The sequence below is a fragment of the Venustampulla echinocandica genome (assembly GCF_003357145.1).
Source record: "Venustampulla echinocandica strain BP 5553 chromosome Unknown scaffold_0, whole genome shotgun sequence".
In the NCBI taxonomy this organism is placed as follows: domain Eukaryota; kingdom Fungi; phylum Ascomycota; class Leotiomycetes; order Helotiales; family Pleuroascaceae; genus Venustampulla; species Venustampulla echinocandica.
Window position 1 is genome coordinate 2,452,226 of NW_022474205.1, and position 13,177 is coordinate 2,465,402.

At 49.3% G+C, this 13,177-nt stretch overlaps 5 protein-coding genes across 5 annotated transcripts; 4 read left to right on the forward strand and 1 right to left on the reverse strand.

Annotated features, from left to right (window-relative positions):
- Positions 1-642: 642 nt before the first annotated feature.
- BP5553_00759 (putative PHO85-cyclin-dependent protein kinase) lies at positions 643-1,632 on the forward strand (the record flags this gene model as incomplete). The annotated part of the gene is made up of 1 exon (XM_032009382.1): positions 643-1,632. The coding sequence occupies one exon, from the start codon at positions 643-645 to the stop codon at positions 1,630-1,632; it is 990 nt and encodes a 329-aa protein (XP_031873436.1).
- A 748-nt stretch (positions 1,633-2,380) lies between these two features.
- Positions 2,381-3,692, forward strand: BP5553_00760 (uncharacterized protein; the record flags this gene model as incomplete). The annotated part of the gene is made up of 4 exons (XM_032009383.1): positions 2,381-2,556; positions 2,610-2,658; positions 2,714-2,778; positions 2,843-3,692. The coding sequence occupies 4 exons, from the start codon at positions 2,381-2,383 to the stop codon at positions 3,690-3,692; spliced, it is 1,140 nt and encodes a 379-aa protein (XP_031873437.1).
- A 437-nt stretch (positions 3,693-4,129) lies between these two features.
- Positions 4,130-5,638, forward strand: BP5553_00761 (uncharacterized protein; the record flags this gene model as incomplete). The annotated part of the gene is made up of 1 exon (XM_032009384.1): positions 4,130-5,638. One exon carries the CDS (start codon positions 4,130-4,132, stop codon positions 5,636-5,638), a length of 1,509 nt encoding a protein of 502 aa, XP_031873438.1.
- A 762-nt stretch (positions 5,639-6,400) lies between these two features.
- Positions 6,401-8,712, reverse strand: BP5553_00762 (putative alpha-glucoside transport protein; the record flags this gene model as incomplete). The annotated part of the gene is made up of 9 exons (XM_032009385.1): positions 6,401-6,731; positions 6,839-7,072; positions 7,135-7,382; positions 7,445-7,655; positions 7,739-7,886; positions 7,947-7,968; positions 8,024-8,197; positions 8,265-8,356; positions 8,436-8,712. The coding sequence occupies 9 exons, from the start codon at positions 8,710-8,712 to the stop codon at positions 6,401-6,403; spliced, it is 1,737 nt and encodes a 578-aa protein (XP_031873439.1).
- A 3,156-nt stretch (positions 8,713-11,868) lies between these two features.
- BP5553_00763 (Serine protein kinase) lies at positions 11,869-13,089 on the forward strand (the record flags this gene model as incomplete). The annotated part of the gene is made up of 4 exons (XM_032009386.1): positions 11,869-12,023; positions 12,097-12,335; positions 12,436-12,657; positions 12,728-13,089. The coding sequence occupies 4 exons, from the start codon at positions 11,869-11,871 to the stop codon at positions 13,087-13,089; spliced, it is 978 nt and encodes a 325-aa protein (XP_031873440.1).
- Between the last annotated feature and the right edge of the window lie 88 nt (positions 13,090-13,177).

Consider the following 13,177-nt stretch of genomic DNA (forward strand, 5'->3'; position numbering starts at 1 on the left):
AGAGCCTGTATATGTGGTGATGCTTAGGTGCTGTGTCAACAAGGCCCGGTGCTATGTAGGATGACTTCCCGAAGCCTAATCAGGTAATCAGGTACTCGCGTATGGTACAGAGTGCTGCGGTACGTACCTCCTACCCCGCGGCAACCCGTTCTCCCTACAGATTACAAGCTTCGTCATTACTGGAGATCCTCAGGCATCATGTATCAACCATCAGGCCACCAGTATCAGGCGCTGCATAGGCGCCCACGGCACCCCTGTTGACGCTCGCTAAGGTTCCGTGTTCCTCTGGTGGGCAAATTATTACCCGGCCGCGCCAGCAGTTGAATGAGTCGGTCCTCTAGATCTCCCTCTCCTTCTCCCTGAGCTCAATACCATCTTGTCTTGCAAGTAGTAACAACTTGCTACCCTCTCGTCACCACGGCTTCATTACGCGGGTCGAAGGACGCGTCTGCTATTTCCCTTAGTATTTGCACACCAACCTCGTTGCTTTTTGACCCAAGATACACCTCGCGCCTACGACTCTCCGTCCATCCTCCCCGCCGAACTTTCCCTCCCACGCCCAAGGCGCAAACGTTTCCGTCCTCTCTACCAAGTACAATCAGCATACGGAACCTCAACCCCCAAGACGAAGCACCCGCAGAGATGGATAAGCGACACCCGAGTTCGTTCCAGCAGCTGGAGAAGCTCGGTGAGGGGACCTATGCCACGGTCTTCAAAGGCAGAAATCGGCAGACCGGCGAACTGGTAGCCTTGAAGGAAATTCACCTCGATTCAGAAGAGGGCACACCCTCTACCGCGATCCGCGAGATCTCGTTGATGAAGGAACTGAAGCATGATAACATTGTCAGCCTGCACGACGTCATCCACACTGAGAACAAGCTCATGCTCGTTTTCGAGTATATGGACAAAGATCTTAAGAAGTATATGGACACCCAAGGCGACCGCGGAGCGTTGAACCCCATCACCATCAAATCCTTCATGCACCAGCTGCTGAAGGGCATTGATTTCTGCCACACAAATCGTGTTCTCCATCGTGATCTCAAGCCTCAGAATCTCCTCATCAACACCAAGGGCCAACTCAAACTAGCTGATTTTGGCCTCGCCCGTGCCTTCGGCATTCCCGTCAATACATTCTCCAACGAGGTTGTGACTCTCTGGTACCGCGCTCCAGACGTGCTCCTCGGCAGTCGCACCTACAACACTAGCATCGATATCTGGTCGGCAGGATGCATCATGGCAGAGATGTACACCGGTCGCCCACTTTTCCCGGGCACCACGAACGAGGACCAGCTTGTTCGAATCTTCCGTATCATGGGTACACCATCTGAACGCACATGGCCCGGAATCTCGCAGTACACCGAATATAAGCAGAACTTTCAGATGTATGCCACGCAAGATTTGCGCGTCATCTTACCCCAGATCGACCCGGCTGGCATTGATCTGTTGCAGAGAATGCTCCAATTGCGACCCGAGTTGCGGATATCTGCTCATGATGCGTTGCAACATCCTTGGTTTAACGATCTAAACGGACGGATGGCCCACCAGCAGCAACCTCCAGGACAGATCCCTATTCAGCAGCGAGGTTACGCAGATCCAGGCATGGTGGCTCAGGCTGGCTATGTTGGATATTGATGTTTTCTATTTGGGGTTATTTGAACGACAGGCGTGATGGGCTTTTATGATACCTTGAGGTACCTATGTGTGTGCGAGGGCCGGCGTTTGTGGGCGGATGGATCGGGCAGGCAGGGTAGACATCATGGGATGCGCATTTCGATTATAAGTTCTATCTAAAAATGAATAATGGTCATGACCTAGGCCTCTTATTTGAGTGCTTCTCTTTCGTTGCTTAATTCCCCACCCTGCAATCGATGTAGGTGCGGAAATTGGTTGGCGACAACTCCCCCCAAACTTATGTCCATTTTCTACTGGATCCCATTTCCCTTACAATGCCCGACCAAGTGGTTAGCGGGATTGGGTACTGGGAACGAGTTGTTCAGATCCCAACGACTGGGTATTTGACGTAACTAACTTATCGATGCCTCCCGTAGGCTGCCCGCATCCCATGAAACAGTTCGTTCCAGGGGTAATCACAGTAGCGAAGCCCTACAGAGAGAGGCCAAAGCAACGCGGTACTTTGGCAAGGCATTTTGCCCAATCCTTCCTGGACTGAGGCTGTGCCAACCAACTGTTAGAGTATACAGCCCCCAAACTTGGGTTGTATACCAACTGTTACTCATACATCCCCCCAATCTTAGGCTCTATAGATACCAACTTGCTCCCTTATTTGCTTGCTTCCACTATTTTCCCAAGTCCTCTTTTATCGTACTTTCGAAATTCGAAATTCTAGTACGCTCAAGGAAGTATACGCAGACTTATAAACATGCGGGGTAGTTTAGGCAGCCTCGTTCTCGCTGTGTGGAGTAATTTTCTATATGGGGAAGCTCAGCAGAACCGTTTTCAAACGGTGTTGACAACACAGCCAACCTGTGACCAATGTGTTCCGAGAGAGTTGATTGTTGCACCTGCGGTTGGGTTTGATCTTACCCTCACATATGGGTAGCTATTCCGCCATCTGTGTCTTCCCTCATTCAGTTGCTAAGTAAATCTAGGACTGTGGCCATAAGATACCACAACAAAACGGTAGTGAGCGTTGGCCGAGTGAGTGGTCACCATTTTCGCACACTCTTACGGTAAACTAATGAAATTCCCACAGGTCAATGGTAGTGATGACTATAAAGCGATGATGAACCGGCTCGCCGAACCATACAATCTCAAATAGTAAGCCACATCCACTGTAATATATATATATTTCCCGCTTCGGCCTCTGACAACCTATTCCAAGTCCACCATTCGACAACATTCGCGACCGTCTTCAATGGCAATATGACCAAGCCCAGCGACGATTCCGCCAATCACGTGGTCTCCCCTCGACTCCCGATATCGAAACCCTCTCCCACTTCCTCGGGCAACTCAACCGCCTTGCAGAAGAAAGCACCCCCGAATCAATCCCTCCTGCCGTCTTCCCCAGCCTCCCAGAGATCCCAAATCTCCCCTTTGGCGACTTCGATGAAGCGCTGGGCTGGGTCAATCTCACTCGCCTGCGAAGTTACAAATCCACCCCAAGCCCGGTTAACCAATTCAACACAGCATTTGCGGGGATGGGCTACGGAATATGCACGCACTGGTCCAATGTGGAACAGTGTGACTCGGAAGAAGTATCCCAGCCAGTGAGGCATACCCTTACCATCTCTTATACCGCCGATGAATTTGTCGTTGAGCGCTCTACCTCCGTTACTGCGTATTGGATATACCGTGATGCCCGTGATCGTACGCCCGCCTTGGGGTCTTCACATCGTCCCTTGCACAATCCTGACAGCATCAAAGACTATTGGGAGCAAGTCGGTGATCGGATCAAGCTCGTTGCTCTGGCTGGGGGTGATCCACGAAGTCTCGACACGCTAGTTCTTATGGGAGAGAGTGCGCAGAACAAGCAGTTATTGGATACTATATGGAAAGCCTTGAGTGAACTTGGGAAGGTGGATCTGTATTCGGCATTGCAGACTCCTCAGTTTACTACTGAGTTTGTGGCGGCGAGGGGAGCCGCTGAGATGGCGAAACGGGCACAAGCTGGCCCAAATGGGTGTGTTGAGCGGGAGCTGTGTAGGGAACAGAGGGAGCCTGGGGATGAGTAGTGTGGGCAGTAATTTAAGATGCTGTGGGAAGCTGAATTGGCTACGTTCGCTGGTTATGAGTTTGATTTAATGGATAGGTGTTATGGATAGGGGAGAATAACATCTGTGCTAACTCTCAGAGTCCCCTTCACCTTTAACCTTTCACGCAAGAGCTAACTAAATGATGATTTATTTCGTTACAATCCCATTTACCAAGCACAAACTATCACTACCTGTCAATTATTCACCGCCTTCGATCTGACAACCAGGCCTAACTACCTTAACCGCGGTATTCACCACTCCTCGACACAAACATTCTCACCGAGAGTGAATCAAAGGCCCTCTTTTCATCCACCGCCCAATCCATACGCAAGACAAACATAACAAACTCACCCTTTCTGCCTCTTCTCGAGATATTGGCAATAATGATCGGTCCTTATGATCATTTTTTCAAGTCGATGCCGGGCGGCTCAACTCACTTTCCCGATCTTTTGCCCAACCCGTCGAATATCCACCGAGCCCCGGAAACCCGGCGACGCAGTTCAAACCTTACAAACAGCACCGATATGACAACCGAATCTTCAGCGTGGGAAACGTATCAGGGCTCACTTGCTTCCAGATATCCACCTCAAAGCCAACCTCATGTTGAGAGCGGGCCTTTCGATCTTGAACAACACGGACACCAGGGTGAGCCCCTCATGATGAGATCCTCATATATACGGGAGGAGGGATTTGATTCTCAATCGGCACAAGTGGTACATGGAGGAGCAAAAGACAAGATAGGATCCTCTGGCTCGCTGGCGTTGGGAAATGGACAATATCTGGTTCAGGGCAGGCAGTCTGCTTATGCCGCTCACCATTCCCGCCCACCTCATCCCCCGAGTCTCAATATCGTTCCGAAAAGGGGCAAAATTGAAGACCCAAACCACTCTCAGCCCTCCGATGCCGTATGCAAGTCCTTCCAATGGGGTATGGAGAGCCATGCTTCCCTTACCCGACAACAGAAAATTGAAGAGCTTTTCCCCACTTGTACCATGGCTCTCGCGAATGCCGGTGTTGTAAAATGGGGTCAGTGGGACGCATCGGAGAAGCAGAAGGGCAAGGCGACAATGTCGGTAGGATGCAAAGGCGATTTGGAATGGCAACTATGTCCCAATTCCACTTCGGCAGCTGTGCTACCTCTAGAGTCGGTAAATGAGGAATATGGAGCAGCTACGGGAGATGATAGAAGCGCACGCATTGTTGGGGTAATGGAGGGCTACGGACAACTTGTGGAGCGCATCCATCGTCGCACGGACAAGAAATATCGGGATGATGATCGACTTGAACCGAGCAGCAACCGCCGTCCGGGATACCCAGATGGTGCAAAGGCAATGATTTTGAGGCCAGGCGAACTTGAACAAAGAAATGATCATTCAGGATACGACAGTGACCACACGGAGAAGGGAGGGGTGTTGGTGAACAAACAGGCTTGCCGCTCTTCAACCCCAGAGAAGGAAAGCTCTTCATCATGCTCACCATCGCCAACCACAGCAGCTCCGAAGTACTTCTTCCGACCTATGTCTCCAACGCCATCAACTTCTCTGCTTCTCCCTAACGCACACCAGGCAAAGTTTACCGAACCAGGCGAAGACGACTTAGAACGACCAGGACAAATCGAGCATTCAGAGGAATCAGGTGGTGTGTCGCTCTTGTACCTCCCCTTCTCCAACACCCCTTATTCATCGGAACAGATGTTATCAATGCAGAGGGCACAGCATAATACGAGCACTTTGCGCAAGACACGGAAATCAGCCTGGGCTGATGACCTATACACCTCTAATGCTCGAGGAGCCGATGGCCCTTGCGGCGCCAATACCGAAGAGGCGACGAGAATGGAGGGCAATATGAAGAGAGAACGATCAACCCGCTCAGTTCCATGGAACAAGGCACAGGTATGGTCAAATGGCAACGAAGAATGGGCTTAGTGGTGGCAGCTTGACGATACGATCGTGATCTGAGGGAAAGAGGTCGTCATTTGAGTTTATGGGTCTGATATTGCAAGGCGGTCTTCATAGCAGTGGACCCCGGAGTGGCGTTTATTGCAAGAAATTTTGATGACTAAGGGGCCATGGTTGGGAAATTCCTTCCAGGGAACCATCATATGGGAAGCTCAGTGTGGGGTTTAAGGCGGGCGTCTAGATTTTACTTGTTTACCGTTTGCCGGTTAGCCTAGAGATCTCTTCGGTGGTAGCTAGGTGCGCCCTCATAAATTGAATATACTTATTTAATTCTGACCAAGAGAAAGCATAACGACTTCCTTTCGCTTTTTTCCCAGTTATTTTTGTCCATCGATATAAAAGATAGGAGTTTCCGTACGCAGGTGCTGCTTTGCTTAATCACAAAAGGGTGGAAGCGAAATTTCCAGAGCGAACCATACGTCGAATCGTGACACCTGGTGTACCAAAGGGAGCGAGCTTTCGTTCACCACCGTGGCAGTAAGGGGCTCGCTAATTTAACGTCTACATGTGAAAGGCGATGCTATTAATTTCATCCCGGAGCAAAGCCCGGATCGTGTTTTTAACTTGTTCCCTGGAAACTCAGTGTGATAAGTATTACATTATCGTCTTTGCGTTAACTTATATATATTCAGAACTTGAATATTGCTATTAAACATCACCAGATCGAACATTAATAATCTGGAATCCCCACTCAGCGCTAACTCGTAGACTCCCTGCGTCACTGCGCATCTATTCCTTCTCATGAGTCCCTGCTCTGCTCTCCCCATCCCTATTCCTCACTCCTTCATACTCATAGTTCTCGATAACCTTCTCATCAACATTCTCATGGAAAACATCAACCTTGGTGCTAGAGAACTTGCGTGCACTAATGCCACGCTCAAATAACATGTCCAACTCGGCAAAGGACCGACCTGCGGGTTCTGGGAGGCGGAAGTATGTGTAGATGATGCAGCAGAAGCAGATGGATGCCCAGAAGAAACCGGCGTAATTGCCCCAGTTCCAAGCGCCGGGGTTAAGCATATAGGGTGTTAGGACGGAGCAGATGATTCCGACGATGTTGCTATTGTGACGCCGTTAGTATCAGGCTCGATGCTCTTTTTAAATCGATGATTGGGTGTCTCATTGAGAGAACGTTAAAGGGAAGGTAGAATGGTAGAGGATACATACTAAAGGTTTCGTCCGAGAACGACGGTCTTAATCTGGAGTCGGCGGGTGGATAACTCAGCCACGAGTGAGTAACACACGGTACCGACAGATAACTGGTAACATAATGCCCAGACCAACATGATGCTCCCAGTTGCGAGAGAAGCTTCCTTTTTCTGGGCTGAGGGAACGAGACCGAGGAAACCAAGGATAAAGAGCATGGTGCAGAGACCACACAGTCCAACAAGGTAGAGAGTTCTGTGGAGGTTGTTAGCATGTATTCTAAGTGTGTTGCAATTATTTCATTTATTCAAATTTACCTTCGGCCTACTCCCCAAGACATGAGGAACCATGCGCCAAAGACACCAGCCATGTTGATGCTGTATTGGCCCATGGCGAAATTATAAGCGTTGGCGGGGTCAAGGCCAGCTTGTTCAAGGAAGTACGTGGAGTAGTTTGAGAAAGAGTTTCCGGAAAGATTCTGAATGGCCCAGACCATGCAGATAATCTCAGTTCTCCGCAAATCAGTGCCTTTGAAACAATCCCAATAGCTCGCTCCTGAAGTGATCTAGGGTGAAAATTGGATGTTAGTATCATATACTACAAGGGAATCCGCTCGCTTAAACTTACCTTCTCTTCTAAAGCAGTTGTATGAACCATCATCGCAATAGTCTCATCGGCGTTGAAATCCGTCTCCCTATTTAGACTGGTCAAGCGAAGAAGGGCCTTCTTCGCGTCCTGGACTCTACCCTTTCGAACAAGCCACCAAGGTGATTCGGGAGCCATGGCAATGCCTACAAGAAGTGGAACAGGCCACATCCATTGGAGAGCAAAAGGAATGCTAGATAATTGTTAGAATTCGTGTTCATGAGCATTCAGAACAGAAACACGCAGAGTGGATATGTTCCGGTTCTATGAACATACCGATAGGACCACTCATCATCTCGATGCAACATGCTCCTGAGGACTCCAATTCCAATCAGCTGGCCAAGGCCCCAGCAGAAGTTGACATAGGTTGTGAGATATCCACGCAGGGCGACAGGGCAAACTTCCGAGGCATATGTAATGGTCACTACAGAGCGTCAACAATCCATTTTTATCTCATTCTAAGCAATGGCTCTTTTGAACTCACGTGTTTGGAACACTCCCCATGGCTGCATTTGTTAGCACTGAATCATTCATTACCTAGGATAAGGGTAGAACACTTACAATACCGCAAAGGATCTCAGCAACCTCCAACGCGATCACATCTTTTGCAGTGAAGAAAATGGCCGTGAAAGCAATAACCAAGGTGAGACAAGTCATGACTGTGTAGCGGTATCCGAATCGCTCAGAAACGTAACCATTGATGAAAAGGCCGATGATCTCTCCAACATTGGCACCCTGGAGTAGAGATATGAGTAAGATGCTATCACCATCACTAAAACCACATCCCATTCATTTTACTTACATTACTGAGACCTGCTTGCCAGGGCGCTGGGATCTGGTGCGAGCCGTCTGGTAATTGTTCTCCATACTTTTTGTTGAACTGTGGGAATGCATCTAAATTGCGAGGGTACGGTTAGAGCTGTATGCCACTAAATCAAGCATTTATGATTCACTGTGGTGGACATCAACTCACAGAAGTTGTTGACCAAACTAATATCATAGCCCTCCATACAGATACAGGTCGAAATAAGGACACTCCATGCCACGGCCTTGGGATACAACCTGATCCCCTGTAGCAGGGTCATCTTCTGCTCATTCTCAGTGGCGGATTTGGCATTGCGGATGATCTCGTTCATGGTCTTGGTTTGTTCGAGCTCATCCTCGGGGAGGAAATGCAGAGGCGCTGCATCGGCCTTGCCGATCTCGGGGGCCCCGGTCTCGCCTTCGGGGGTGGCCTTGGTTGAAGCCATCTCTGCTTCTGCTTACGAAGTATAGCTCCAATGCCTATAGTTCACAATATGGGGGAGGGTGGAGTTGGAGATCGTGGGATCGTTGGAACGTGGAGAAAGGTGGAAAAGTCTGGGGATAATTGCAGCTTTTTATTTTCTGCCCCTAAATTGCATCCCTTGTACCTGATGATCCTTGAAAAGGCGGGGACCGCGATAGTTGTCTCCAGAGTTCTCCATACCTGGCCGATCGATGCACCAATTGGTGAGAATAGCAGTCTAGCGAGCGGCGAAGGCAGCAGAGGGGGGGTGTGGCCAATAGGAGGCCGTATGTGGGAGAAAATCCGGGTTCCTCGTGGGCGCAACGCCTAGCGGATAGAGCCTCGGGCCGTCAAACACCGAGCCGCCGAAGGTGGTGCCATGTGATGGATGGGCCGACAGGCGATGGGATTAATTAATCGGATTATAACATAGAGCTATACAAGTATGAAATTGGAAGAGCCATAGATCAAGAGCAAAAGGGTCAATTGCACCTATCTTCGAAAGCTAGAGGTGGCGGATGGAGCGCAAGTAGGATTGTTGAGGTTTTGCTGCTCTGGCGATTCATCCCACTTACTCGGTATCTTAAGCGGCTAGAAGGATCTTGGAATATTTTCAGTTAGCCAAGGGTTCCCGACCCAAGAGCCAAGGCACAATACGGACACTAGCTACCTGTACCTAATAATGAGTACATATTCACGCTACACAATGCCACTGGTGTTTGACGGCCCGTCATCTTATGATCGATAGTCCAAATATGCGGGGTTCCAGCGGAGTGGGAACCGGACCGGGAGGGGGAGGGGATGCGGTATCTAACGGAGGATCCAAGCTTTCGACTAAACATGGGAGCAGGCCGTGGTATTGGATTAAAAACCCCTAATTCCTGGAGAAGGCCCAATCAAAGGGCTTGATGATTCGAAATTAAAAGGAATCGTTGGACCGATGTTTTAGTTGGGCTGATCAATACCCCAGATTAACATGAGCGGTATAGCCCGCCGACTAAAGCCCCCGCTCCTGGGCAGATAGTACGGGTTCAACATCTGCAACCCCCTTACAGTGCCGATAGGGCTTGGGGAAGAACTCCGTCGCCAATGGTCTCGAGCCCCATCAGCTGACCTCCAAACTACAAGGAAGACTGATTTTGGATGCTGTTCAACGAACGAAAGATTTCTGTTCATCGGCCACCAAAGTCTAGCTTCAAGATAAGCCTCGGAGCTGCCTTAGGCACAGGTATCTTGCAGCTTCCTCCTCATCAATAGCACATAGCAAGGCGGGCCGTGGGCTATCAGCAAAGCTCGGCCCGACAGTATAAGTTCTTGCTGTGCCACTGACAGACGCCCTACCTTCCGATTCTACCCCACAATCACGCTGTTATTCTCGATACTTTAAGCCCCGTACCCCATATCCCAATCTTGCATTAGTCCCTGCAGCTTCCTATTCGTCCCGGCAAGGTGGTACCGGCCGTCGGGTGGCGTTTTCAATCATTATTCCCCTCGTGCCACTGGGAACATATCATTATCGTCGGCGACTTGGCCCACTTCTCCTCATCCCCGACTAGGCGGCAACAATTTTAGCAAGACCATGCAGGCTTAACGACGCATGTTGCGTATGGGAGTTGAGCTGTGGGACCCGAGAGTCGAGACTGCGAGAGGAGAGATGTTGTGGGGTCAATAGAGAGAGGGTGAACTTCAGTGTGGTGACAGGAATGATGGTCATGCTGGAGAGTGAGGCGCATGTTAGCACAGTGGGGTGTGAGAATGAAGAGTTGCCAATCACTTATCATAGCACTCATCTACAGCTAGTACTTTGAAAGATGCAGACGGTGAAAGATCAAGGAAAATATACTTGGCCGGCTTGCTCAACTCCCTGCCTCTGAAATTCAAGATCGCAAAAGGCACCCAAGGTAGCTTCTCCATTCAAATTCTCGACGCACGGATGGATTCGCGGCTCCCCCTCACTCTCCCTTTCGCAGTTTAGAATTAGTTTCGAACTTGCAGTTTCCATTCTCTAGATATTTCTCTGGAAGTGTATAGATCCCGCTCGAGATGGGTTTGTTTCTAGTGATTTGGTGGTAGAATGGGGCAATCGATCATTTTTAACTATGATGGCTTTCTTTCCTCCGGTTATCCTCGAGCTGGAGGCGGTTCCCATTAACCTTAACCACATCCAAGGAGTGTCACAATGGTACGGCCGTCTAACTTCGGACAGCACCAATCTATAACTTTGATCTAACAGTTTGAACTACCTCCTTGGAGTACAAAGCCTATGTTCAAACTACATAGCCAGCCCATATAGAGTTCGGTATATTGCAAGCTAGAACCTGGCTGATTTATACGGTCGACAGAATTTCGTTCAATAGCCTACCTCTTCCTACTCACTCTCTATGTCGGATGTGATGATCGGACGGGCGCCTAGGGTGGGCGCGGAAGCTGCGCCGCGGGGAATATCCCATGTGCGGAGTGTTGAAGAATAGGCGTGATCTAGCATCGTGATGAGGGACTATCCACGGAACGGTTGTGAATCGATATGGACTGGATAGAGGGATGCTGGAACTTGGATGCTGGTGTATGGTGGTTATTAAAGGGGCGGGTAGTGGCAGGTTCGTTTCGCCAAGAACAAGCGCAATTTGCCATGTGGCTCGTGTGGCTCAACTTGACAACATCATACGAAGTATATACCGTATCCAATTCCAGCGCCATGCTCAACAGCAAGTCCGGATTCGGGGAAATCAAGTCGGCGATGGTGTTATTGGTGCAGTAACATATGAGATTGCTTTGCTATCCTTGGGCTCTATGACCTCCCATGACGAGGCTAGAAGTCTAGGCTTGTATTGTACGCAACAAACATCGGATACCGTTATACGTCATTCAACAAGTGTTAGACATCTAACAACTTTTTGAATGTCAAATAATTAAGTCCTTTGCAATTCATTTTACCCACAACCTGCCCATCGTCTTTAGTAATGGCTGGAGTTAGGCCTAGGAACGTCCAATACCTTCTTCAGTCCTCATCATTGCTTTTCAAATGCCCTACAACGTTTAATGCAATACATCGCCGAGCAATTCAGCTTCCTAGATTTCGGCCGCCCCACACGTCAGCGCCTCCTACCCTTCAAACGGGCCTGTGCGGTGGCATATTACGATGCCACCTGACTGTTCAACGCCTTCACCTGCACAAAACGAGACAAATAATCCAGTTGTAGGCTCAAGATTGACTAGCGAGTCTGGGCGCCAGTATTCCATTGAATGCGTGCTCCAAGAGAAAGACCATAGACCGGAGATAGTCTATATTGCCTCGTACGTGATTGAGTATTCTATTAGCTCCCTGTCCCTGGTCATTCAGCAGGCTTATTTCCTTCTCAAAACATAGCAGAGATGACGGACAAAAGTTTGTCCTCAAGGACCTCCCCCCCTCGATATTTAAGCTAGCCTACGATATGCAGAGAACCCTCATCACGCAAGAGCGTAGCCCTTATCTCCGGCTCATGCGGGACATTATTCTCGAGCAATCGATCCTCATATATGATTATGCCACCGACCACTTACTCAGCTTCGCCCAAAAGCAAATCCCACTCGCTATAAGGAAACGGATCCTGGGGGATGCTCTTCGTGGCCTTGCAGTATTGCATAACAAGAATATCGTTCATGCTGGCACGTCCTCTTTTATGAATAAACCCCCGTTTACTGCAAAGGAACTAATCGTTGATAGATGTCAAAGAAAACAATATCCTAGTTAACTATGAGAACGTCGACGGAAAAATCGTTGTAAAGAGTGTTCAGCTTGGTGATCTCGAGGATGCTGCATATGTGCCTCCTGGTAGTGACATCGTGGGATCTAAGGTTGGCAATCAACTTTGGCGCAGCCCTGAGGCTCATGCTCAAGGTCCTGTGAATTCACCTTCTGATATGTTTTCTTTTGGGATAATTGTAAGTTTGCTGCAACCATTCCCTCCGCATTGTCCTCAGATGTACAGCGTTAAGAGACTAATGTTTCCTCTTAGTGTATATACGCCCTTTCCCAAACCGTAATTTTTGCCCCCAAGAGATGGAAGACCCTGAGATGGAGCCTCTTTCTATCATTCTGGAGCGTCAACTCTCTTATTTCGCCGAACCTGACACGTTCGATACGCTCTTGCGCCACCTTGGCCCTGAGAGCCCGTGGTGCGAGATTCTCACCGTGGTCCGCAGCGGGTTTAACGAGCAGAACCGACGGAAGCCTTTTCGCCTCTGGAAGGTTGAGAAGCCGGGGTTCGATCAGGATTTTATGGATTTAGTTGGGAGAATGACCAATTTTGATCTTGTCAAGAGGATTACTGCTCGTGAGGCGCTGGCGCACAAGTGGTTTGCCGATGTTGAGTGCTGATGTTGAGTGCTGAATGGAATGTGTTATTTGATCTTTGGGGCATCTTAAAACCCTTATGAGAAGAGGATGCATCGTGTATATTTATAAA